The sequence below is a fragment of the Strix uralensis genome, chromosome 9 (assembly GCF_047716275.1).
Source record: "Strix uralensis isolate ZFMK-TIS-50842 chromosome 9, bStrUra1, whole genome shotgun sequence".
NCBI lineage: Eukaryota > Metazoa > Chordata > Aves > Strigiformes > Strigidae > Strix > Strix uralensis.
Window position 1 is genome coordinate 25,634,777 of NC_133980.1, and position 23,961 is coordinate 25,658,737.

Sequence of the window (23,961 nt, forward strand, 5' to 3'; positions counted from 1 at the left end):
CTGGGAAAGGAAAAAGCCAAAGTGCTGCACAAGATGAAGAAAAACCCAAGGAGGTAGGGGAAAGCAGGAGGGAGATTTTTTGCTTTCCTCCCCCTTGATCACCCTATCCTATACAAGAACCCTCTAAATCTGGCTGTCTCTGAATGCCGCTTTCACCTCCCTCTTCTAAGCCAAGCTTCCCTTAACACTGTGAGTTCATCTGTAAGAGCTGGAGGCAAAAGAGGAAACCAAACACACAATAAAAACATGAGGATTGGCAAAACAAGGATTCCTAGAAGTAAGTATCACAAAGACAAGGTCAGTTAGCACTCAAGCTACCAGATTAGAGGTTAGACCTGGATTCCTCTCAGGGGGAGGGGGAGTGTGATTTTCAAACTCCACAGCATGAGAGTTTCCTAAGCGAGCCAGGGGATTTACCCCGTTACTTTCAATAGGCTGCATGGCTTAGTATCTCAGCCATCTTGGGTCAGCTTCTCATCTAGGTAAGGTCCAGGTAGATCCAATTCAGTCTTAGGTGAGAGTGAAACCTTCAGCCCTGTGCTCTGTGTGCTCCTGTCATGCTGGAGGGTCAGCCCCAGCGCTCCCCTGCCGCATCCCCACCTCCAGGTCCCCAGCCCACAGTCCCACCACCATCCGTGCTTATCTTGGGGACTGCAAGTTAGATGTAGATGTGACTCAAGCTACCTTCAGCAGTGAGGATGGTGGGGATGAGCACGCATACATGGCTCCCTAGGCTCTCTCCTTTAGCTTCCACTATTAGCCAGAGCTGGTGACGTGGCACTGGCTGCACGGGCCCATGTGGGACATCACTGTGCCCAGCAGTGTGGCCTGAAGACCATCAGCTGTGAGATCTTTGATGCTGCTCCATGTCCTGGAGGGAGTTACGCTGATTTAACCTTAAAGAAAAGCCATCCAATGTTTGTCATCTAACATGTCGTGAGGGACAGAAACAGCCATTTGGAGGGCCTTCTGAATATGTGAGCATACTATTAAAAACCAAACCCAAACCCCAAACCATCTCACTGATTAATAATCACATACCTGGAAAAAGAAATTTAAAATAATACCCTCATCCCCTTAGCAGCCCAGTCTGCCAGGAGTGACTTGATAGCCATATGGTGCACCTATCACTACAACCAGCAGACCCAGATAACAGCGAGGGACTGGTTTGAGGGTGGGAAGCAGGCCTTCCCTGTCACTTGTAATCTCACATCCAGAGGCATCTTAAGTCCTTTCTAAACACGTTGATACTGCCTGAAATTCACCAAAAAAACCCAGCCTTTGTTTGTGTTAACAGGATGAGAAAGTGCAAGGCTTCCTGTTATGTGGGTGTGACAGCTATAGATAAGCAGAGACCTCTGGACAGGAAATCCGCCCAACTTCTGCACTGTGACTGGTCTGAAGCTTAGGAGCTCTTTTTAGACTGAAGCACCAACAGAATGAGACGGTGCTGGCCAGAAAATGGGGGACACACTGGAGAAGAGCTCTGAGGAGCCCGAGATCTCTTTGGACAATGAGTGTTTGATGAAAATGGGGGACCTGGTGGAAGTCTCGAGTGGTGAAAAGGTCAAGTTTGATGATACGGGCCTCTCTCTGGTGCTCCAGAATGGCCTGGAGAACCTTCGGCTTGAAAATTCCCTTACAGATGTCATCCTGTGTGTGGACAGCAGGGAATTCTCCTGTCACCGAGTGGTCCTTGCTGCAGCAAGCAATTATTTCAGGTAAGGCATGTAAGAAACAAACCCAATAAACTTACTTTGCTTCTTAGGCTTGAACTGTAGATCTCCAAGGAGTGTAAACTGGGTGCTAAACTCTGCAAATTTGAAGTAAGCCTGTAATTCCTGACATCTTTCCACTCTTTTTTTAAAGTTGGAGACTTAAATAAGGCAGGTGCCAAGTTTTGGATTTGCCAGAGTTCTGATACCAGCACTCAGCAAGTCCGCTGGAGGCATGCAAAGAAACGGAGAATGGTTGGCAGAGAAGTGCATGAGAAAATGGTGGTTTAACCAAGTATCTGTACCCACTTGTATCATCCCTTTGGGATTCAGGCAAAGAGGAATATTCATTCAGATCACATGGTATTTTTCTTGAGATAGGACTGGGTTTGTGGAACTTGATAATTTTTCCCATTACCATTCTGTGGTAAAAATATATATGGCATAAAATTGTTGGGGAGGAAAGAGAAGGAATTTTCCATCTTTCCTAGGGTTACCAAAACTCAATTGCAATGGGAAATATCTCCTTGAAAGCAATTTTACTATTTCACCTCCCCCTTCTGGTCCTCTTGAATTTTTAATTCTTTCTACTATTTACTACAATAGATAGCCTATCTGAGACTACTGGCCAGCAAAAACAAATTTTAGAGACACAGAGGAACTCGGTATCAGTTTTAACACAGATTTTCCATTATCATTTAGACAATCACATTTGCATGGCTGGGATTTTTTTTTCTTTCTTTTTTTACTGCTAAAGTGGTCAGATGACTGAATAGCTACAGAGGAAACATGAGAAAAAAGAACCTGTGACCACTTGTGACATGAGTGGAAAGCTAATTTTAATGGAGTCTAGTAAACTTTGCTGGTAGTGCCTGGAAGAACAGTTCTGCTTTTATCATCTCATAATAGAGGTTGTGTCTGTGAATATGCAGAGATAGGTATTATTTCTACAGATAGACTATATATACTGCATATGTGAAAATGTGCAGCTAAAAGCAGAGATGCCCAAATATTTCTTACCAACATTGTGTTCAGGAAGGAAAGCAGATGCACAAAATAAAATCAGAATTACCATAATGATACTTTGATAAAAAAAATTTCCTCTTCCACAAGGAGGAAAGGTGATGCAGTCAGAAAGGACTTCAACAGTTAAAAACAGGCAATACAGTTTTCCAGTAACTACTGTTGGTTGGTTTTCCACTGAGCCCTGAGCTACAGCCTGTCCCTTTGAAGGAAGGGGGATACCTGGCTGGAGGGCATCTCATCCCAAGCCAATTGCACACATGCGTAGGGTCTGCCCCCTGCGCGCTCGTGTTTGGCCTGGCTTCCCACGGTGTTGAGATTAATTATATCACACTGTCTGCCTGTCTGTCAGTGCCTCTTGTCATGACTCTTTGGGTTAGTTTCAATCACGTTTGGCAGAGGGTGGAAATCTCAAGTGCCCACAAGTTTGATGGAAATCAGTAGCTAGGCGGAGGAGAGATGCCGGGACTGTGACCCAGAGGCGCTCGGCTGGGTGATGAGCACCGTGTCCTGGCCAGCCAACACATGCAGGGCCCAGAACCAGCCAACGCACACACTGCCCTGGCTCGGCCGGGCACAGCCAGCCAGCACAGAGCTGCGTGTCCCGAGAGGGACAGCAAAATGTGTGCGAGAGGAGTAAGGAGAGAGAATGGAGGGCTCAGGAAGGGGAAGCTGAGGTTACTGTGAAGAGGGAAAGGAGGACGCAAGTCTGCAGGGAACTGAGCTTCACTAGTTCTGCTACTCACAGGGAGGCTTGTTTCATCTTGTCATAATTCACTAGAAGCTGCATGGACCCAAAGAAAGAAGAAATTCTTAAATCACATTATTCCTGTGAGTACTTCCCATGCTATTACAGGGCCTCTAACACCCTTGCACAGGAGCAAAGCAAAGGGACCCTGTGAGTCACGGGCTTCATTCCCCTGCAAGAACATGTTACACAACCCCCTTCCTGAATGTTGGGAGCCACAATGCAAGCAATCTATAGCAGCTGACTTAAACACAGTTAAACAAAGTGAACAACTTCTAGTCCTTCCTTCAGCACTTCTTGAGAGTCAGTAGACTACTAGTAGACTTCTGACACATCCTGCATCTATAGACATAAAAGCATTAACTCTCCATTTACCTGGATAAAGGTAGCAAAGCAGAGATGAGAAATACAAGCTGACCAAGGTGGAGCAGTAGTTCTTTACTCCTGCACTGCCCAAGGTAGTGGGAGAATGGGGCCAGGACAGGTTGAAGCAATATTTTCCAGAGCATCCTCAAACTCCAGCACGGTTGTTTGAAGTGAGGTTCATAATTCCAAGCACAAGCACTCCAGTGTGCGTGGGTGTTTAAGAAGTGTTTCATGAACTGCAACCCTGTATTTATTTCTCTGAGATTTCTCCCTGTTTTTTCTAAGTTCACTCATTTTTAGGTATCTAAATTTGACCCCGGGCCCTCACTTCAGATGTGCATTTCTTAGAGTAAATGTTGGTTCAAAGGCTTAGTTTAAACAGGGACAGAAAACAGGGAAACAGACAATGAAATTAGTTGCCACATCTGAAGGATTTAGAGCCCCAGAGAAAATAATCACATACCTCTCTGGGTAAGTACAGAAAGGTTCAGAAACAGCATTTTAATCCCCAGGAGAGCACCTCAGCCTGATCAGTCCTGAGTGGTGTCAGGGTGTTCCCTCCGGTCGCACGCAGGGTGGCAGTGAGGTCCACTCCATCCAAACAGAAGGAAAGCCACTACAGGAGTCAGCTCTCCTGGGTAGTGCTGCCCTATTCAGCCCTGCCACCATCTAGAGAGGAGTACTTGTGGGAGAGCATGGTGTGACTTCTGCAGGTTGCAGCCATGTTACATGAATCTGTATCCTATGAGACTGGGAGTGGATGGCAGCTGTAACGCAATTTCACAGATTAGAAGACAGATAGGTGAAAGCACTTGGACATGATCCCTGTGAAAAGCCTCCACTAGAATCCCGAGGCTGGTTTCTGAGCAGCCTTGCAATGGTGTAACGCTGGATATCTCTAACTGACCTCCATCAAACAGTCCGGCTTTGTGGGACAGAAATGAGTGCTCTCACCACCCCGACAGGGATGGTTAAATACAAGACTGGAGTCACCAATTTAAGAGATAAAAGGAACAAGAGCAGACAACACCTGCATCCGACAACGGCCTACATTCAGATGAAGCATTCGGCACCTATCCATCTCATGCAATTGAAACGGCTGTTTTGTACAAACCTCCCTCTTAGTGCAGAAACCCCATTCCCAGGGAGAAGTGGGTACTGAGGACTGTTGTTTTCAAATGGCCACCCTCCTGCATGCCCCAGACATACAACATTTGACACTGCCAAAGGGAGAGGAGCTAAGGAGAATCCCAGCCTTGCTCTCAATGAAGTTAAGGAGCATTTTGTCTTAATGCCTTTCAAATACTATGATTTCAGTGGCAGCAGAAACTGGACCGTGGAATGGAGCAGAGCATGAATCAAAAACCTCTGAAGGGAAAATGAGAATTTTGGCTGAACATCTTTTCTGACAAGTAACTTCTCTGCCCAAGTTTCCCACTCAAAAGTTAGGTCTCTTTATCCAAAAAGCAGTTTTATACACTGAGATAACTAATACCAGCTCTCTCTTGCTATAAAATCTCTTCTGAGGCAAGGAACAGGTAGCTCAGAGCAACAAGCAGCTGGTATCTTCCATCCGTTTGCCATTCACCATGCCTAACTGCTTTGCAATAAAAACTGTTTACATCTTGGTTCCAGTAAGATGTGTCAATCAGACAGCTTTTATTCTGGCACCGCTTTTACAAGAAATGCATGGCCTAACTTTGGACCTCTAGCCACTTCCCAGGTTGCACTGTCCTGTCAACATTGTACATGACTAATAAAGAAGCACTTGGTATGCAGGGTAAAGAGCGCTTCTAATTACACTTTAGATCTGCACATGTTTTCACCAACGCAGTTACAAGTGGACTCACATACTTCTAATGTGTTGAGCCAGATTCCAAATGATGTGAAATCTCGTTCTCTGAATGCAGTGAACAAGACAGGACTGATGAAACTCCTAAATAAAATCAAAAGCATTGGAAGAAATACTTAAAACTATGAATTGAAAATGTAGATGAAGATGTGTGTGTTTGCCTTCCAGCTATCACAATGCAAAATGAGTTTAAATAGCTCTTAGAGAAATTTCTGATTTATATCCCACATGAAATATCTGACTAGTGCCAAAGGTGTGTGTGGTGGTCGCCTTTCAAAGGCAGTATTATCCACCAAAGAAGAGGTGGTATCAATACACATTAAATCACGGCACTTTCTGTCCAACAGTAGTTCTAGTTCATGATTATTCAAGTACTTCTCCAGCCAAGAGGTACCAACTCTACAATCCTACCATAAGCTCCCAAAATTTAGCACAGGAAATGTCTTAATTAGAAGGAAATCCATAAGCCGTTCTCTCCTGGCCCGTCCTTGGTATTAATGGGGTCAAAGATATGTTGGGAAGCTTAGAGGTGAGTCTGTCAGACATGTGGATCTGGTCTGGCCCTCAGGGTTCAGTCTAAGCAGAGTTCTGCAGCTCGGAAGCACAGGGGTATTGACCTTGCCAAGGGTTATGAAGTACATGTGCTAAGTGTTAGCAAAATGTGGAGAATGCTGGTGGCTAGGAGGTTTGGGCTTAATGAGCAGGGCCTGTACAAGAAACAGAAAGAGTAAGAGTCTGTAAGCGGCCGGCCGGTGAGACATCCCAACGGTTCTGCAGCATCAGTCCAGACACAGAGCACTCAGGGAAGGTCCCAGCTGCCTTTTGCTGCCAAGGAGCTCCAGGCCTACTGTAAAGTCCAGCTCTGTGTTCATGCCTTATCAAACTCATGAGTAAAGAAGTATGAAAGCAACAAAAGTATTTGCCTTGTTACTTTGCTACAGGATTAATTGCATAAAATATGAAGCAATCAGAGTATTCTGTGTTGAAATCTATATAACCAAATGTTTTCAGAATGCTTCATCCTGGCTGGGATGCAGTAAAAGATAAATGTCTTTCTTTTCAGGGCCATGTTCTGCAATGATTTAAGAGAGAAATATGAAGAGAAGATCATACTTAAAGGAGTTGATGCAGAAACCATGAATATACTCTTGGACTACACCTACACCAGCAAGATGCTCATCACAAAGCAAAACGTACAGAAAGTCTTGGAAGCTGCCAGCCTCTTTCAGGTACAGATAACTCAAACGCACTGATCCAGTCTTGTTGCTCTGGCAACACCATGTCTTACCCTGGTTAACTCACTCCAAACTTCTCTGATTTCATGGGTTCTGGAAGCATTTTGTTTCATATTTACTTACACAGCCACGTACTGGAGTGCTGCTGTGCTGGGTGCCATGCAAACAGGCAAACAGCCAGGCTCTGCCTCCAAGAGCTGCTCCCACATGCCACCTGCCAGGCAGCAGGATTGTGTTGCTGGGACAGTGCTCCCCAAGGTTCAGGTCAGCCTGTGAAGGGCAGCCACCCTCCAAAAGAGTTAGTGGGCAGTGGCTGGCATGGCCAGCCAGAGCAGGGAGCTAACTTTGTCTCTCCCTCTCCATTGCCTTGAGATGGAGGCTCACCAGCCACAGTTAGCATCCTCCTTTGTAGGACTCTTGATGTAAAGGGATTTAGTCATGACCTGTGACTTGTGGGGAGTCAGACTTGAGCAGTGTTACTCAGCCTTTGGTGCATGAGGTATTCACGTGTCCTGTAAATCACCTGTGAGGTCTACCAAATTGCAGTCCTTGGTACCAAGTTGCAGATTGCTAACAAATTGCAACCAGCGTAACCTGCCAAGAGCCAATGTGTGTGTCCAGTCTTTTCATTAAGGAAGGCAAGAAACACCTGACTGCATAATCATCGTGGTTCATTATGAACTTTAGATTCTTGAATCTTACACGGGAGGTTTTGCTCTGAAATGAACCTGTGGCCTTTGGGGTAATGGGAGCTGGTACTTGCTGTGGGGAGAGAAGGGAAAGTTATCACAAAGTGCGCCCCAAGGTAACGCAGAAAAGGTGGTGTAGCTTTAATGTTGCCTGGGGCTGGAGTGCAGTAATGTACAGACATCTTCAGCAGACCAATACTGCAAACGGTAGCACTCAAAGGTTACTTTTGGTTCATTTTTCAGGACACTTTTTCGTGTTCTTTTCATTTTCTTCTGAACCTTTTTTCCTTAGGGTCATTCCTCAGGTGTTTTTTTCTGAAATCATCAAAAATGTAAACTTATATTTTATCCTCTTTTCCCTAGGTTTCATTAAAATTAAGATTAAATTTGATTCCTAAGGCTGGTGCTTTAAGAAAACTATCAAACACTGCCAGAGCAATGATAAAATTGTGAGGGGGCCATGAGCAAGAACAGTAAACTACCAAAACCTAAAAAACCAGAAATATTCAACTAAAAGCAGTGATCCCAAGTCTTACTGCAATGGTCTTGGATACTATGAAGATTTATAAGGCCTTAAAGCCTCACATTATACATGGGTGATGTTTTTGGCTGAAAATGTGTTTTGTGTAAAAAAGATTTAGTAACTACTAGCGTTCTGCCAGCTTCTCTCTGCTATTTATGCTGAAGAACAAAAAGAAACAGCTGAAAGAGTCAAATGTTTAATTTCAATATATCAACAGCTGAAAAGATTTATTCTGCAATTTATTGTAACATTTTTGTTTGGGAAATCCTTTCCTTTTCAATTAATGACATGTGAGAAAAGCAAATTCCACATAGAACTTTTTTATCTGACTAGCAACAATTTTTGGCAGTGCCTCTTTTCAATCTCTCAGACTTGACAAAGAGCCAAAAAAGAAATAACTTGCACAGTTCTAGATATTCCAATATAGATACTCCACTTTTCTCTAGAAAGTATTTGTGAAAAAGTTTTACATAATTATGCCTTTCCTTAGTCCCTTACAATAAGTTTTGACCAAATGCAGCCAAAACTGACAGCAGGAAGAGGTGGAAGGTGACTGAGAGAGGTCCCTGATGCAGTGCACAGAGCTTTGTGCACAGAGGTTTCCTCCTGGGGGAAGCAGGTGAAGGGTTTGGAACAGGGAGCTGCTGAACAGCTAAGCCTCACCCTGAAGTGACCCAGACAAATTTTTTCCACGTAGAGCACAGTTGCCACATGAGTTCAGTAGTCACTCCCCTGTCTGGGCTGGCGGCTGCCCAGCCACCATGGTCGCAAGGCCAGGGCCCACCCTGGATCCAGCCCAGCACCCTCTGCCACCCACGCTGCCTGGGGAGCAGCTCATCCTTTCACCTCTTGGTAGGGCCAGGATCTCAGCTGCTTCTCAGGGCTGTGGCAGAGAGCTCTGCTTCCCCTGTGGTAATTCAACAACAACCTTCAGACCTGCCTACACCCCTCCTGCCCCGCCAGGAACCTCTGTATTACCCCACTCCCTCAGCACAGCTTGCGTGAGGGGCCACATCAGCTGCTTTGGTGAAAGCAAAGAGGTGGTGGGAGGGAAGCAAGCTCCTGAGGAGATGTAAAAGAAACAGTATTGATTGCCCCAAAGGGCTGCGATGGCCACTGCCATGGAGATGCCAGCTGCAGTGGGAGCAGTGGAGGATGCCCCCAAGCTGCCACACTCTGCTCTGCCCCCGGGGCACAGCTGAAGCACCACCAGCCCGATGGTCTTAATGACTCCCAAAGCAGTTCTCATCCCTATGTTAATCCACTTTTCATGAGCAAGACACTATAAGGAAAATACCTTGCCAATAACTGAAAACCATCCTGTAGCCACTTGGCAGGGAACAGCCAGGGTGGCTGTGGCAGGACAGTGTTAGTTACACCACAGCCACTGTGCAGTGCCAGCCGTGCCAGCCAGGAAGGTGAGATTTGCTAACGAAGGGCTTCAGGGCAGCTCCAGGTTGGAGATCTGTTCCCAGGCTCCTAAAGCTGTCAGTTCCCCAGAGAGCCACCCCACAAGGGTCACTGTGCCCCTTCACTGCCCGGCTGGCTGCCTGCCGTGGGGCTCCCCTGGGACGTGGGTGCTACTGCTGGGCCGGGACCTGCTGCCCCTGTGGTCGCTGGCAGAGCGGGTGGCCGAGGGCAGCGCGGCTGCGGGGTGCAGGATCTGACCCTGAACTGCGCTGCATACAGAGAGGGATTATGAATAAAAGCCCTTTCAACCACTGCTCCCTTCCCTTTCTGGGGGTTACAGCAGGAGGCAGGGCTGCTGGCACTGTTTATGCTGGACAGTTGAATCAAAGCTGGGACAAGGAAGGACTTAAATGGGGAGAATAAATTTTATTATTCAGAGAGAAGGCCAAGTGGAGGCCAAATAAGCGTATGGGATGTTTCTAGCAAGTACCCTGGATTCAAAGGGGTATTAGGAGAAGGACCCAGTTATTGAAGAAACTGTTCCCAGGAAACAGAGCTTTTAAAATGCCTGGGGTGGCATTAGGAGGGGTAGTCGTGAAGGGAAAGAAGAAAAGTTAGAGCTCTGCAAAAAAAATCACAGCAGATGAAGCAGAGGCTCAGGGGTGTTTTCCTTCTGGGTGCTCTCCTGAGTCACTTGCTCTCATGGGACTGACTGAAGCGTGCTCAGCAAGTCTGGGGGACTTTTGAGGGGAGTTTTGTCTCTAAATGAAGGGAGTCATGGGGAGACAGGGCAGCATGGAGACGGGGAGCAGCAGCCAGGGAAAGTCCTGCTTTGATATGCTCCCAAGTGGTCTGACCTCTCTGGCTCAGCCCTCAGCGGTGCACGTTTCTCACACCCACACCTTGCAGTTCTGCATCTGTCTGGCCACAAACACAGCTACCCCGCGTGATTAGTGGTGCCGGTGTGCACCGCCTGGGAGAAAACGCTCTGGTGTCATCTTGTGAGTATCGCTCTTAACAAGCCATGTATAAATAATTAGAGCACTCTACAGTGGTTGGGCCGTAGGCTGATGAGAATGTCGTTTTGGGGTCTATTCCCAGACTTGTGGATGACTTGATTAGTGACCTTGGCAAATTTTGGGGTTTTTTTGCATCTCGTTACTGCCAACTTTTAAAGGGCTAATGCTTAATCTGCCTCAGGTCTGAGGACTACTTGGTGTTAGCAAAGTCCTTTCAGATCCTCAGGGAAGTGCACTAGTGAGTTCAAAGTGTTAGCCTTGTGCTAGCCCAGAGAACAAGTAACGCGAGCGTGGCAGGCACTGAGGGGCCGCCGAGCTCTGCTGCAGTGCCACGGTGTGCCACTGACATATTTATATCACAACGGCAGCAACATATTCTGAGACCTCATGTACCCTTGTTCATCAGTCTGTTGCATTTCTCTAAACTCTTGACCACATCTAAATGTAAAACAGGAACCAGGTAGTCTGTACACAGCGTCTGTGATCGCTCGGCTCTGGTAAACAGTCTAAATATGTCAACATGACAGCGCCTGGTCTGGAAGATTCTACCCTAATTACTGAAACAAATCTACATACTACAGTGTTTAAAAATGTTTCGCTTCCTCTTGGCCCCTAAAATACTGTTGTGCAACTCTCTCCCGTGGGACAGAATGAGTTAAAATGGTTTGCTTGCAGACACTGGATGGAAAAAAGGACCCACAAACCATAGACGGAAATGCACAGCATTGGTTCTGACCCATCTTTCTGTATGTCGCTGTTTGCACTGCTCGGTGGCAAAAGCAACATGAAATACTGGTGCCCTATCCATATGTGAAATCACAGAGGTGATGGAAAACAGAGGATGAAGCACTGTAACTTATCAGTTCTACCTAAAACTAGTTCCCAATTCCTGAATAATCACCAGCAACCCAGCTCGCACCATAGGTCACAGCAAATGCTCTGCAGACATCTGTGGTCCAGGATCTGCACGTTTGGGACTCTCAAGTGGGGCTATTGTGCAAAGGAAATTAATGAGAGCAGTTGTGATGCCCTATTGAATGCAAACATGGAAAGTTCTTTGATTAAGCAGATTCTGTGTGTAAAATGCACTTCTATCTTTTTTTAACCAATGATGATGACAAGGAAAACAAAGGTCACTAAAACCTCCGAAGGCCTCCCCCTCAACAGACACTTGCCAGACAACCCTGGCTGTCAGGCAGCTCAAAGATTTGCTGATGGTCAATCTCTTCCTGCCATGTACTCCAGTACAGGACAGCATGCCCATACACTCTGGGGGGGTCACACTTTGGCCCAAACCCCCCAGACCTCAGCACGCATTTTCCACCACCCTTGCAAGGCCTCAGACACTTTTTGGATGGTGGGACCATAAATGCAGACCGTGGAGCCACGTGCACCCTAAAACCAGACTCCCTCCTTGCCGATCTGAGCTGACATGCAAGGTGAGGCAGGGTAAGCACATCTGAAGCCTGGGGACCTTATGTGCTGTGTAACTGCTGCTAGTGCTTTGAGATCTCATGGAGGGAAGGGGAATGGTAGGAAACCCTTTACTTTTGTGAAACAAATAAAATCCATGACTGTCACAGGTCTTCTGTGTCCTGCAAGAGGGAAAAAGATGCAGAGGGAGAAAAAGCAACGCAGTATGGATGCAGAGGGAGAAAAAACAGTGGGAGGAAAAACTTTTCATTTCAGACTGCAGATTCTGGGACATACTTGTCCTCATATGACTGATTTCCTGTCTCCCCCAGCCCTTTGCTGTACTGCACAAAAGCTCCATAGCTCTCCTGTGATATGGTCATACAAGTAACCGCTCTGCGCTTACACATGCTTGTTCTGTCCACAGTTCCTTCGCATGGTAGATGCTTGTGCCAGTTTTCTCACTGAGGCCCTGCAGCCAGAGAACTGCGTTGGCATCCTGAGGCTGGCTGATGCCCACTCCTTGCACAGCCTGAAACAACAAGTGCAGAACTACATTATCCAGAACTTCACCCAGGTCCTGAACTATGAGGAGTTCCTGGAACTGCCGGCCGACATTCTCTGCAGCACGCTGAAGAGTGATGACCTCTATGTCACAGAAGAGGCACAGGTGTTCGAAACTGTAATGAACTGGGTTCGTTACAAGGAGTCGGAAAGGTTTCCTCTCCTGCCATACGTGCTGGAGAATGTTCGGCTGCCCCTCTTGGACCCCTGGTATTTTGTAGAGACTGTTGAAGCCGATCAACTCATTAGACAGTGTCCAGATGTCTTTCCTTTGCTCCAGGAAGCAAGAATGTACCATCTGTCAGGCAATGAGGTGAGTAAGAAAGTAAGGTATCTGCTGCTCTTTCTAAATGTCTCATGCTTCTGCTCAAAAATCCCATCGGAAGGAGCAGTACCATGAGGCTGAAAAAGGTACTCACACTGAAGTTTCATTAACTGGTGCTACTGAAAAGTCAAGGTGAGCCTCACCAGTTATCCTGCTGATATACAGAGTTTAGAAGGTTTTGGTAGGTTGTTTTAAAACAAAGTGTATAGCTTCCTGTTTATGAACATCTGAGCTTGACCCTTCATACACACACTTGAGCAGCTAAACAAAGACCCCAGGGGACTTCCTCGTAAAAAGGCAAATGGTGTTACTCCCGACACCTCACCCTCTTAGCTATTATTTCAAGCCTAAGAAAGGAAGAACGATTTTCTCGCTAAACTGTGCCACAATCTGTAATGACCCTTTCAAATCTGAATATGTAACATCTCCATCTGTTACTTATGGGGGGAAATGTTTCACAAAGAGAGAACCTCCCATGAAGAAGACAGTCTCTTCCCAGAGGAGACGTCTGCCTATCTTCCTCATTTGCAGAGGTCCCTGCACCCAGAGACAGGTTCATCTGACATCCAGTTGAGTCCTGTCCTGCCTGCTCAAGGTAGGCTGTGGTGGATCTCCAGTTCTTCAATTGCCTGTCCTCTTTGGGAAGTTAGGTATCCATCACATCTCCTGGCCCAAAATATGGGGTAGAGGGGAGAGCAACCAGAGGTCAGATTTCACAACAGGAGCAAAGGTATGTGAGTGTGTGAGGAAACGTGTGTGTGTCCTCAGCCAGAGGAAGGCAGGAGCCCTCAGAAGCATGTTGTGGATCCATCGCTAACAGTGGATGTGTCACTGGCAGTGGGGGGCAGACCAAGGGCTCTTTGTGCCTGTGACTGTGCAAGACAGTACTCAACAAACTGGGGCAGTGCCAGCCAGTCTGGTGGGAACTCCTCGAGGAAGCCTTGCCCCACTCAACAGTGCTGTCAGATCCATGCGGGGTAGATAAAGGGAGTGTTGCTCAGGTTTGAACTCTCATTACACTCATCTTCAAAGAGGCAGCCGCCAGAGGCAGCCCTGCCAGCTATCCTCCCTGGGGCTGACGCTTGGCAATGGTGACAGACAGGTTAAAAACAGATTTCTGAAAGCTTGCAAGTTCTGGGACAGATGTTTTAAAAATATGTGCCTAATAATTTGCTAAACATAGGGAAAACAAAAGATTTATGTCTGTGTAAATAGTATTTTTAATATAGATAAACTATGCCAATTTATAGAAACATGTTAAAAGTAGAAAGAGAAGTAAAACTGTAAGCAAGCTGTCTACTGTCACAGCATTTAAACTGTGTGTGCCTGCTTCTCTGGGGCACGCAGAGGGTAACAGCTGCAATTACTGCAGACCTCTCCCAGCAGACTTCGAGGGTCTGCAGATTGGCAAATGCCCTGTGATACAGCATAAGCAGAGGAACAACTTTATGTGCTTCCCGTGTCTTTTACGCTGCATTTCTTCCAGTATGAAAAATTTGGGGGTGGGGGAGGATAGAGAATGTTATTTCTTCTATCCTCCAGCACAGAGCCAGCATCCCTCAGGACACTAATGTACTCATTTCCACTTGCTTGCAACTATTTCCTCCAAGCAGAACACAAGTTTCCAAGCACTCCCTGCATTCTTTGCTCCTGGTGAACATCTACCCGGGAAGTGACTTTTTCTAGTGTCCCTGAAACAAAGACCTGGTCAATAAACTGAGCCAACAGGCAGTAAATTAGAGCTAACCACGTTTCAGAGCCTGGTACTGGCTTTAAATGAATCTTCTAATTTTGGCTTAAAATTAGGGCTTATAAACAAAGAAACAAATAAAAAAACCTCACAGTTGAGAATTGTTATTGCTTTGACACTTTAACATATCTCATCAGGACAAATAATGAGAGCACTTATTTTCTGCTAGTGCTAACTTCAATCTTGCTCTCTCCAAGCTCCCCAGGGCATACACAAACCTTGGGGCCCTCCTACCTTGCCCTCACTCTGTCAGCCCAAATAAACCCTGTCCTTTTCAGCTGCCTCACATGCACCCAGCCTTGTCAGTAGTGCTCACCTTCATAGCTCTTGGTGCCACCCTGAGAATTCCCAAGAGGATCTGAAGGGATTCTAGCGGGTAGGCAAAAGCAACTAAGTCCAGTGTTGGAGAAATCCTGCTGAAAGAAGGATACAGCAACTTCTACTGGATGCTTCTAGCATGTTTTCCAGGCTTTCAACTTAGAGAGCATTTGATAATTGGTTCAGCTGATGTAAGCCAGTTCTGATTTGCAAAACAAGTAATCAGAAAAAAGGTCACCAGACCTCTCTGTAATCATAGGTGTAAGTGCCCTGTGTACTCACTCTGTCTTGCTTGCATTTAGATTATTACAGAAAGAACCAAGCCCAGGATGCACGAGTTCCAGTCTGAGGTGTTTATGATCATAGGGGGCTGTACAAAAGATGAGAAGTTTGTAGCAGAAGTGACTTGCCTGGATCCTTTGAGGCGAAGCCGCCTGGAAGTAGCAAAATTACCAATCACGGAGCAGGAGACGGAGAATGATAATAAAAAATGGGTGGAGTTTGCATGCATTACGCTAAAAAATGAAGTCTACATATCAGGTGAGGAACAAGACTTCGGGAGTGGAAGAGGGAAGCAGAGGGTTCTCACAATGTTTTCCAGCTTTTATTGAGAGCATGACTGAGGCAGCTTTAGGAGAATTAAGCACTACAGCTATTCCTAATGCTTTGGCTTTGAACAGGCTCCAGAGAAGCTCTGGATGTGTGAGGACACTGCCTAGCCCTGGCTTTAGTACAGGATGCCTTTGCAAATGATATTCATCTATATGCACGGCTACATGTGTGTAGCACACTAAACACTCAGTGACCATGGTCACGGAAGGGCCCCTGAAAACAGTTTACCAAACATAAAATGAAGAATAATTGCTGCAGGATCTTCTTGTAACAAGACTATTTGCAGCTCCACATGCATAAGCAAAATCCTGCCAGAATCTGACTCATTCTGCAAGAATCTGTCAAGAACCTGCAGGGAACTGTAACCGCTGTTTGGTTGTTACCTGAAAACTGCATTTTCAGGAGCACTTCAACAGCCATCAGACAGGACTGTAAAAGTGCCTACCTGCTAATGGCAATATTAACTGTCAAAGCCAGATGAAACCCCATGGTCCAGACACACAGCATGGGTCTGAACAGCCCATTTGAGGCCCTCAGGATGAGAGCTGAGGAGACATATCTAACTTCTCACACGAATACAGCTGAGCTCCATGTAGGGGTTTGGTCCTGGAGCTACGGAGTTTTTACTTTGATAATCAAAAAGATTAACCTCAAGCTTACTAGTCAGTTTGACAGCTGTTTTTGATGACCTGTCAAAACCAAGTTTGATGATCTCGTTCTGCTTTCCAGAGGAAAAGTGACAGCAAGCTTTTAATCACTGTCATGTTACAGACCACAACACAGAGCAGTGTCTCCATGGGTAGGATACATTTTCCTGCGAAGTCACCCACCGAATTCTATGCTTACTTTAAACAGGAGAGTAGAAAGGAGAAGGGAGGGCTAAAGTGTGAATGCTTTGCTTAAGTATGAATAGCAGTCCATTGCCTTTATTCAAATATCTTACACTGCATTCTTTATTTTGGGAATCCACATATTTTTATTATTCCAATTTAAAGTTGGGATAACTGGGATAAGAATTAGATTATTCCTTCCCTGATTATAGATAAAGGAGGTTTTTCCTTTCAGCCCACCATACGCTGGTGGCAGACCCTCTGTTAAAAGTTAGCTGTAGAGGGGAGCATAAGTCAAACATCCCAACTAGGGAACATCCCTCACACTTTCACACCCTTGAGTTGAGAGATCTCTTTTCCATTTGCCTTTAATCTTTTACCCTTTCCTCTTTTTCAAGGTCACAGACTTTTTGCTTCCTTTTATTCCTGACATATTTTCCAGTGTCTCTTCTCTGCTTTTCTTTTATGCTCTATCCAGGCTACCTCCCGGCCAGGCTAACACCTTCCTTGCTATGGTGAGTCTAAACTGGCTTTCCTCTTGCTGCTATTCTCACAGGTCCTCTTTCTTCCTTCTCTGCTTAATTTCATATCTTTGACTCCCTCTCTCCATTCCCTCTTAGCCTTCCTTCTCTCTCCTTTTCACCCTTCCCACTCAAATAAAAATCTGAGTGGACCAAAGTCATTAGTAGTTTTTTTCCAGCTAAACCAAATTATTAGTGTCTCAATACTGATTAAACATCTGCCTCCTCCTGCATGTCCTTCTACTCTTGTTTTCTTTCTTCTAGCTCCTGTGACTTGGTTCTTTTCTAACTTGACTTGCATCTTTCCTAACTTGATCTCCCCTCCCATGTGCTCATTTCCCTCAGTATCTTGGTACAGTTTGGAGTCTTCCTTGCTCTTTTAGTATCTGAACAATAGGAAAGTCATTTGCACAAGATTATGACTATTTTTAGATCACCATTTCCCCAAACAGTCTAAATGCTTTGACTGGATGGACTGAAACACTACATTTGTAGTGTAACTAAAAATGGCATGAGTGATCACTCACCATTCTGGTACTTTTACTAATTTGGTTACAATTTTTCCTCAGATTAGAAAGAACTGTCGTCTAGAGAAAGAACAGAAACAAAATAAACCTCCAGTTCTCTAGAAATCTCTCCCTGCTCCCTGATGTGCAGCAAATTCTCCCGCCCAGTAGAGCTCAGGCTCCTACCAGAGTTTCAGCCTGTGAGGAAAGAACAAGCTCATGTAAAAAGAAAATTTCAAGGGAGGGTAAGGGGAACACCTGCAGCCTCTCAGCCCCATTGTAACCATGAATGCTGCATTCAGGCCCTTCAGCCACTTCAGCTATTTGAGTGCAAATAAAATTCAACACATACATGTGAAAAATACGGAGACAAAAGCATTACAAACGACTCTTTCTAGCATGCTAATTATCTCCTATTCAGTCTGTTATTTGGCCCCGAGATGAGCTCCATCAGTTTGCAGTGATCTGGCTGCGGTACAGAATACCAATGAAGGCAGACACTTTCTTAATGGAATATGAATTCTCTTTTCAGTATATTCACAAGTGAAGCAAATGTTTAATCAGGTCGCAGATGATGGAATAAACTACCCAGTCTGTAAATGTGGTTTCAGGCTTAACTAGATCCATTTGTATTGCAGTTACACCAAAAATTATATGCAAACAAAAGTGCTTGTTTAAGTGCTCTTCGCTTTAGCATGAGTAAAGATTCACTTGCAAGTCAGCTCTAGAATGAGTTTGCAGGGTCCAATTCTGACCTTCAATCTATAAATATGAAGCAAATCCAAGTCAGTAGAGAAAGAGACCCAAAGGAGCAGTACAAAAAAGAGATCCCAGCCGTATGGTCCCAAGGTTGAATAGTAAAACTTCTAACATGTCATGCAGGACTGCTGTTGATAGGAGCTCAGAGTCAGGTCTTTTGTTTTACTGTGTAAACCACTAGGCTAGCTGACTGGATCTACCCTGCACAAACTGGCAGCTCAGTTCCCCAGTGCAGGCCTGTCTTCGAGGGATTTGGCACTACCAGCTGCAGCATCCTCCACTATCTTATTTAAATCACATTTATTTATTTATCACTTTACAGCGTTCTGCAAAGCCCTAGTGGTGCACAAAAATCTCCTGCATATCACCATGCTGTGTGGTTGGTCATTCACTCAGTATTAAAGTGAAAGGGGTTGTGGTCTGGTGAAGTGAGGAACAGTGATTTATCTTTACTGAATATTTAGTTGCAGAAATTGTTCAGAGTTTCCTTCACTATTAAGTAAGCTAAATGCAGAAATTTTCATCTGGTATAACAGGACCAGGCTATCGGTGTAGGTAATTAAGAAGCTAACAATAAGTACCAATGATTTATTTTCTGTTGTGAGATAACATTTTAAAATTTAAACATACTGAAGATTTTGAGTAAATACAAGCTATGCTATCATATTTACTTGTGTCATGTACACTGCAGGTGGCAAAGAAACAAAGCATGATGTCTGGAAATACAACGCCTCCATCAACAAATGGATACAAATTGAGTATCTAAATATTGGGCGATGGAGGCATAAAATGGCTGTGTTGGGTGGCAAAGTATACGCCATTGGTGGGTTTGATGGCATGCAGAGAATCAACAGCATGGAAGCATATGATCCCTTTCATAACTGCTGGTCAGAGGTAAGATGCTGCATCACATAACATTTTACTAATTTGGAACATTTTAATTAGAAAAAGTTAGGGCTTTGAATCATAAAAATGAACAAGACAGGATCTAGTACAATTCTGGTCTGTAAAAACCCTAAATATTTTTTCTATAGAAATGTGCATCCTTTAGAAGGTAAAAATCACAGGATTGCCTGTCAATCGTTGTCTGTGAGACATCTGCTGCTAACTTTCCTTTTCTTAGGTGGCTTTCAAAGATAGTAGTCCATAAATCAGTGAGAAAAAACATAGTAAACATGAACCAGAGTATAGGCTGAAAACTACTGCTCTGATATATATATACACATATATAGATGTAATGTGTATATCAATCTGTGCATTATATATGGTATGGGTTATACATTTAAGTTGAAAGTACAGGTTTCAAGGTAAACAGGCTGAAAAAAACCCCAGTTCTACTAGCTGTACTCCAAGCAATGAGAGGAGAGTATTAGGCAGTCAATTAATCCATGAAAATAATGAGATTAGGCATCATAATGACAGATACAAACCCTAGTTTTTAGATGATACAAAGCAATGTGGAAGAATCTAACAACCACAGCTGCAAGTAGAAAGATCAGTACAAACAAGTTTCTTGTGTTTTTTCAATGTACATAAGTATGTAAAGGAGATTTTGGGCATTTCTGACATTTCCTAGCTTTTGAATTGTTGATAAAGTAATTGTAATAATAGCATTTAAACAGAGCATATTTTTATTATGGGTTTTACAGTCTTAAGAAAAAGCTGAAACATACTAGAAAAGCTGAAACATTCTAGAAATGTCATCTTCTGAACCATACTGATCATCTTAAAACGGATGTCTGACTTAAAATTCAGCAGGCTCCCGCTCTGTAGACATCAGTCTAACTGCCTCAGATGGTTACCAATGATTTTTTATGGTCACACAGGCTGCTCCCCTCATGGTCAATGTAAGCTCCTTTGCAGCAGCGAGCTACAAGAAGAAACTCTACGTGATTGGGGGAGGACCCAACGGGAAGCTGGCGACAGACAAGACTCAGTGCTATGATCCTGCGACCAACACGTGGAGCCTGAAAGCTGCCATGCCGGTAGAAGCCAAATGCATCAATGCTGCAAGTTTCCGTGATCACATTTATGTTGTGGGTAAGTGAAGTGTTAATGGTCCTTCTTGTCTAGACACAGCAGGGCTTGTTTCTGTGTGTTAGTTTTACCCACAAACTCTATGGAGTATAATCAAATGGTCAGATGGCTCTTCCCACTGATCTTAGTGAGGGATAGGAATCCAGCACACTCACAAACAGTAGTGAAGAGTCACCAAGTCAGACTCCCAGTTAGTGTGGCAGGTGTCTTGCAAAGTTGGAGCTAGCCCAGAGACAACTTAAAGCCACCTAAAGGTGCATTCATAGTGGCAAGGGCATGACCTCATGGCTATATCATGTCCCCTCTCCCCTCCAGGGGCATTATACAGCCCACTGCATACAGGATTTATGTAGGGATATGAGTACTAGGAGCGGAGTCACTGATACCCAAAGACCCAGACCTCTGCACTAGATCATGCTTGGGGTTAATTCAGTCAGTTGCCAGAACTGGAAGCAAAGATGAAAGAACAAGCATTTAATGGTGGTGAGCTGAACTGTGGAGGGAGGAGAGAGCCTGCACACATCTCCAGATGGTGCTGGAAAAAACAAAAGAAAGAAAGTGGAACATTTCTTCCTCAGGAGTTCTGAAAAGTTCTTCCTCCCTCTCTCAGTCTTCCTGCAGAAAGTTTCTCACTTACAGTATAATCAATATGGTGCTGAGGGCTGGCATAGAGCCAGAGTATCACCAAATAATGATGTTCTGAAGGGAGATTTACAATCTGCATGTGTGTACACATACATATATATATATATATGGGTGCACCTTGTGTGTATGTAAATACCTCGTGCTTCTCCTCAGCACAGGAACTGACCTCACCCTTTTTGTACAGGATGACAGAAAGAAGGAGAAGGCATGACTTATGGGCTAGCTGATACAACTCCTGATAAAAATTGACACAATACTCCAGTTACATTCATTCAGCATCTTTCAGACAGGAACATCCACCAGTAAACCTATTGTTTACCTATCTGAGAAACAAGTCTAGTTCAACTGGATAGAAATCAGACGCACCTGAAGTTTAAAAGATAAAAGAGCATTTGGTTACTGCATCCAAAGCAATCACATTACCCAGACCAATGAATTACCAACTGTCAGATGAATCACTGTAACTAACAACATGTATGTTTTCAGTCTGCTCCAACTGGAAAATAAAACTTGTTTAAGTCACCTCACAAAGAGGTGACTCCTCACATCCCTCAAGTACTGGACTAGTATTGTCAAAACCAGCATTTATTATAACTGTAATAGATAAATGCTCACTTTGCCAGCAGGTAGGATCCCAGACATTGTTGCACATTATCAGTAAGACCCTGGTTTCAAGGTTTCCCCAGCCCTATTCTATACAGCTGCTATAGAAGACACATCCAGTCCCTGCAAATTTCAGAGTAAGAACCATTTAGCTGTTGGTACACTCTGGAGGGAATATATTTCCATAGCCTTTCTTGAATATTGAGGTACTGACCATTTTTCAAGAGAAAAGGACCCTGCAAAATTGGAAAAGGTGCACAAAAGGTTTGAAGGATGACTGCAGGTTTGCGAAACGTGGAGAAACTGAAGGTCACTCTGTTTAGCATACTGGTAAGAAGATTATTGGTTCAAACCCCTAAATGAGGAAGGGGCTTTTGAAAACAGTCAGCTCCATGCAGAAGGAGGTTTGATGGAGAGATGGACACTGAAGTTAGAGGAGTCAGTGAAAAAATCATGTACGTATTTCTAATAGTGATGGCTCACCACACCTAGTCCTTCATGATCTAAGCTCTTTTAAACAAGACTGTATTTTTCTAGAGTTGTGTCCTTTGCTGAAGCAGCAGGTATGAGAAAGGTCTGTTGCTGGGTGCACTGTGGTCACACCGCATGACCACAGCAGTTTGTTCTGGCCTTAAATTCCACAGCCTTATGAACAATAAGTGTCCTTCTGCGGATCTGGCTTTCAAAACAATAAAGTATCCTGTGACCTTGTTTTTTCTTAGCTTTGGGGCATAAATCATTCTTACAAATGTCAGGAATGGAGCTTTGTTGAAGTGGGTGTTTTAATTAAAGTCTCTTACAGGAATGGCCAGTGCAAACTGATATCCATTTCCTCTCCAGGTGGGGCAATGAAAGCACTCTACTCCTACAGCCCTCAAGAAGACACATGGTGCCTGGTGACTCAGTTCACCCATGAGAGAGCCAGTTGTGGGATTTCACCCTGCAACAACAAGCTGTTTATCACGGGGGGCCGAGATGAAAAGAACGAAGTCATTGCAACAGTGTTGTGCTGGGACCCTGAAACTCAGAAGCTGACAGAAGAGTGTGTCCTGCCTCGGGGGGTGTCTCACCACGGGAGCGTTACCCTCAGGAAGTCTTACACGCACATCCGTAGGATTGTGCCTGGGGCAGTTTCTGTCTGACCTTAGGAGAACTGCAAAGAAACCCAATACCTCCGTGCCCCTGTGACACAGACTGCAGTGATGGTGGTTTTTAGCTGCAGGTAGCAATGGATGGAAATACCGCCACTGGGGTCCTCTCGGGGGTATCTGTATATATGCTCAGTCCTTGCATTTCCTCTGTACAGTATATCCTTAAATTATCTTAATTCCTTCCCTACACAGAAAAACAAAGGGACCAGCTGTAGTTTACTCCTGCCAACACAATACCTCCAATCAGGCAAAGAAATGTGATGTGTAGGTGGGAAATTTACTTCCCAGCTGTGTCTGCCCCGGAACATGCTTGAACTGGCTCAGCCTGGTCCTGAAGTTTGTTCAACTATTTATTGTGTTAAACTGGATTTGTAGCACCTACTAGTGAAAAAGAGAAGATGCATTTTGGAATGAAAGATTTGTAACTTTGGTGAAACGAACGTAATGTCATTTCCTCCGAGGCTGTACTTTTTTCCAGTGGTTGGTGTGTTAGATTAAGCTAAAACTGGTTGGTTTGTTTGTTTGTTTGCTTGAAGACACTTTGTTAGTTTTTCAATTCTGTGTGACCAAAGAAATCCATCTCAGTTTGCAAACCTTGCTGTCATTCCCAAGAAAGAGTCTGCACTGGCTGCAAATATAAATGAACGCTAATCTGGTTCCACTGAACGTTCATTGTAGCTGTTTTCTAATAAAGCAGACCAAAACCTAGTTTCCCTTTTGTTCTATTCTGGGGTGGTTTGCTGTTCTGCCCGAGAGGCTTTTTCCTCTCTCAGTTGCCGGCACAGTGCCCCCAGCCGCTGGCATCCCCCCCGCCAACCCCACTGGGTGGCAGTGCTCTCCCAGGAGTTTTCTCACGGGTGTTGAGTTCCTGGAATGCAAACTCACAGAACAGTCTCCTGGAGAGAAAAACAGTTCCAGGTACTGTTCCCAGCCTGATTCCTGGGACCGTCACACGCTGTACCAGAAGGGGCAAATGTGCAACAGGCCAGGAGGGCCCGAGTCTCAAGTCTCAGCATCTGGGTCAGTTGTAGAGAAAGAAAAATAAACATTGAAGAGGTCACACCCGGGACACTCTGGGACACTCTTGGCCAAAGGCTGGGAACATATTCCTGTCCCTCCTCCCCTGCCTAGTTGCTGGAAAGAGCCAACTCAACATTAAATCAAGACAGAAAACGCTGTGCAAAACAAATCTGTCCAAGCAGAGATCAGCGACTCCTTCCAGCCTCTCTCTCTCCCTGTAATGTCTCCTTTTGCCTTATACAGTATTAAAAATAGTATTTCTCTCTGAGAAAAAAAATGCGGGTTCCTGAATTCCAGCACACTGACACCAGAGTGCTGAGCGGTACG

At 44.8% G+C, this 23,961-nt stretch overlaps 1 protein-coding gene across 1 annotated transcript; it reads left to right on the top strand.

Moving 5' to 3' along the window:
- The first annotated feature begins 1,387 nt into the window (after window positions 1-1,387).
- Window positions 1,388-23,322, top strand: KLHL6 (kelch like family member 6). The gene is made up of 7 exons (XM_074877796.1): window positions 1,388-1,721; window positions 6,768-6,933; window positions 12,421-12,870; window positions 15,253-15,490; window positions 18,870-19,072; window positions 20,005-20,218; window positions 22,304-23,322. The coding sequence occupies exons 1-7, from the start codon at window positions 1,462-1,464 to the stop codon at window positions 22,603-22,605; spliced, it is 1,833 nt and encodes a 610-aa protein (XP_074733897.1). The 5' UTR covers window positions 1,388-1,461; the 3' UTR covers window positions 22,606-23,322.
- The last annotated feature ends 639 nt before the right edge of the window (window positions 23,323-23,961 follow it).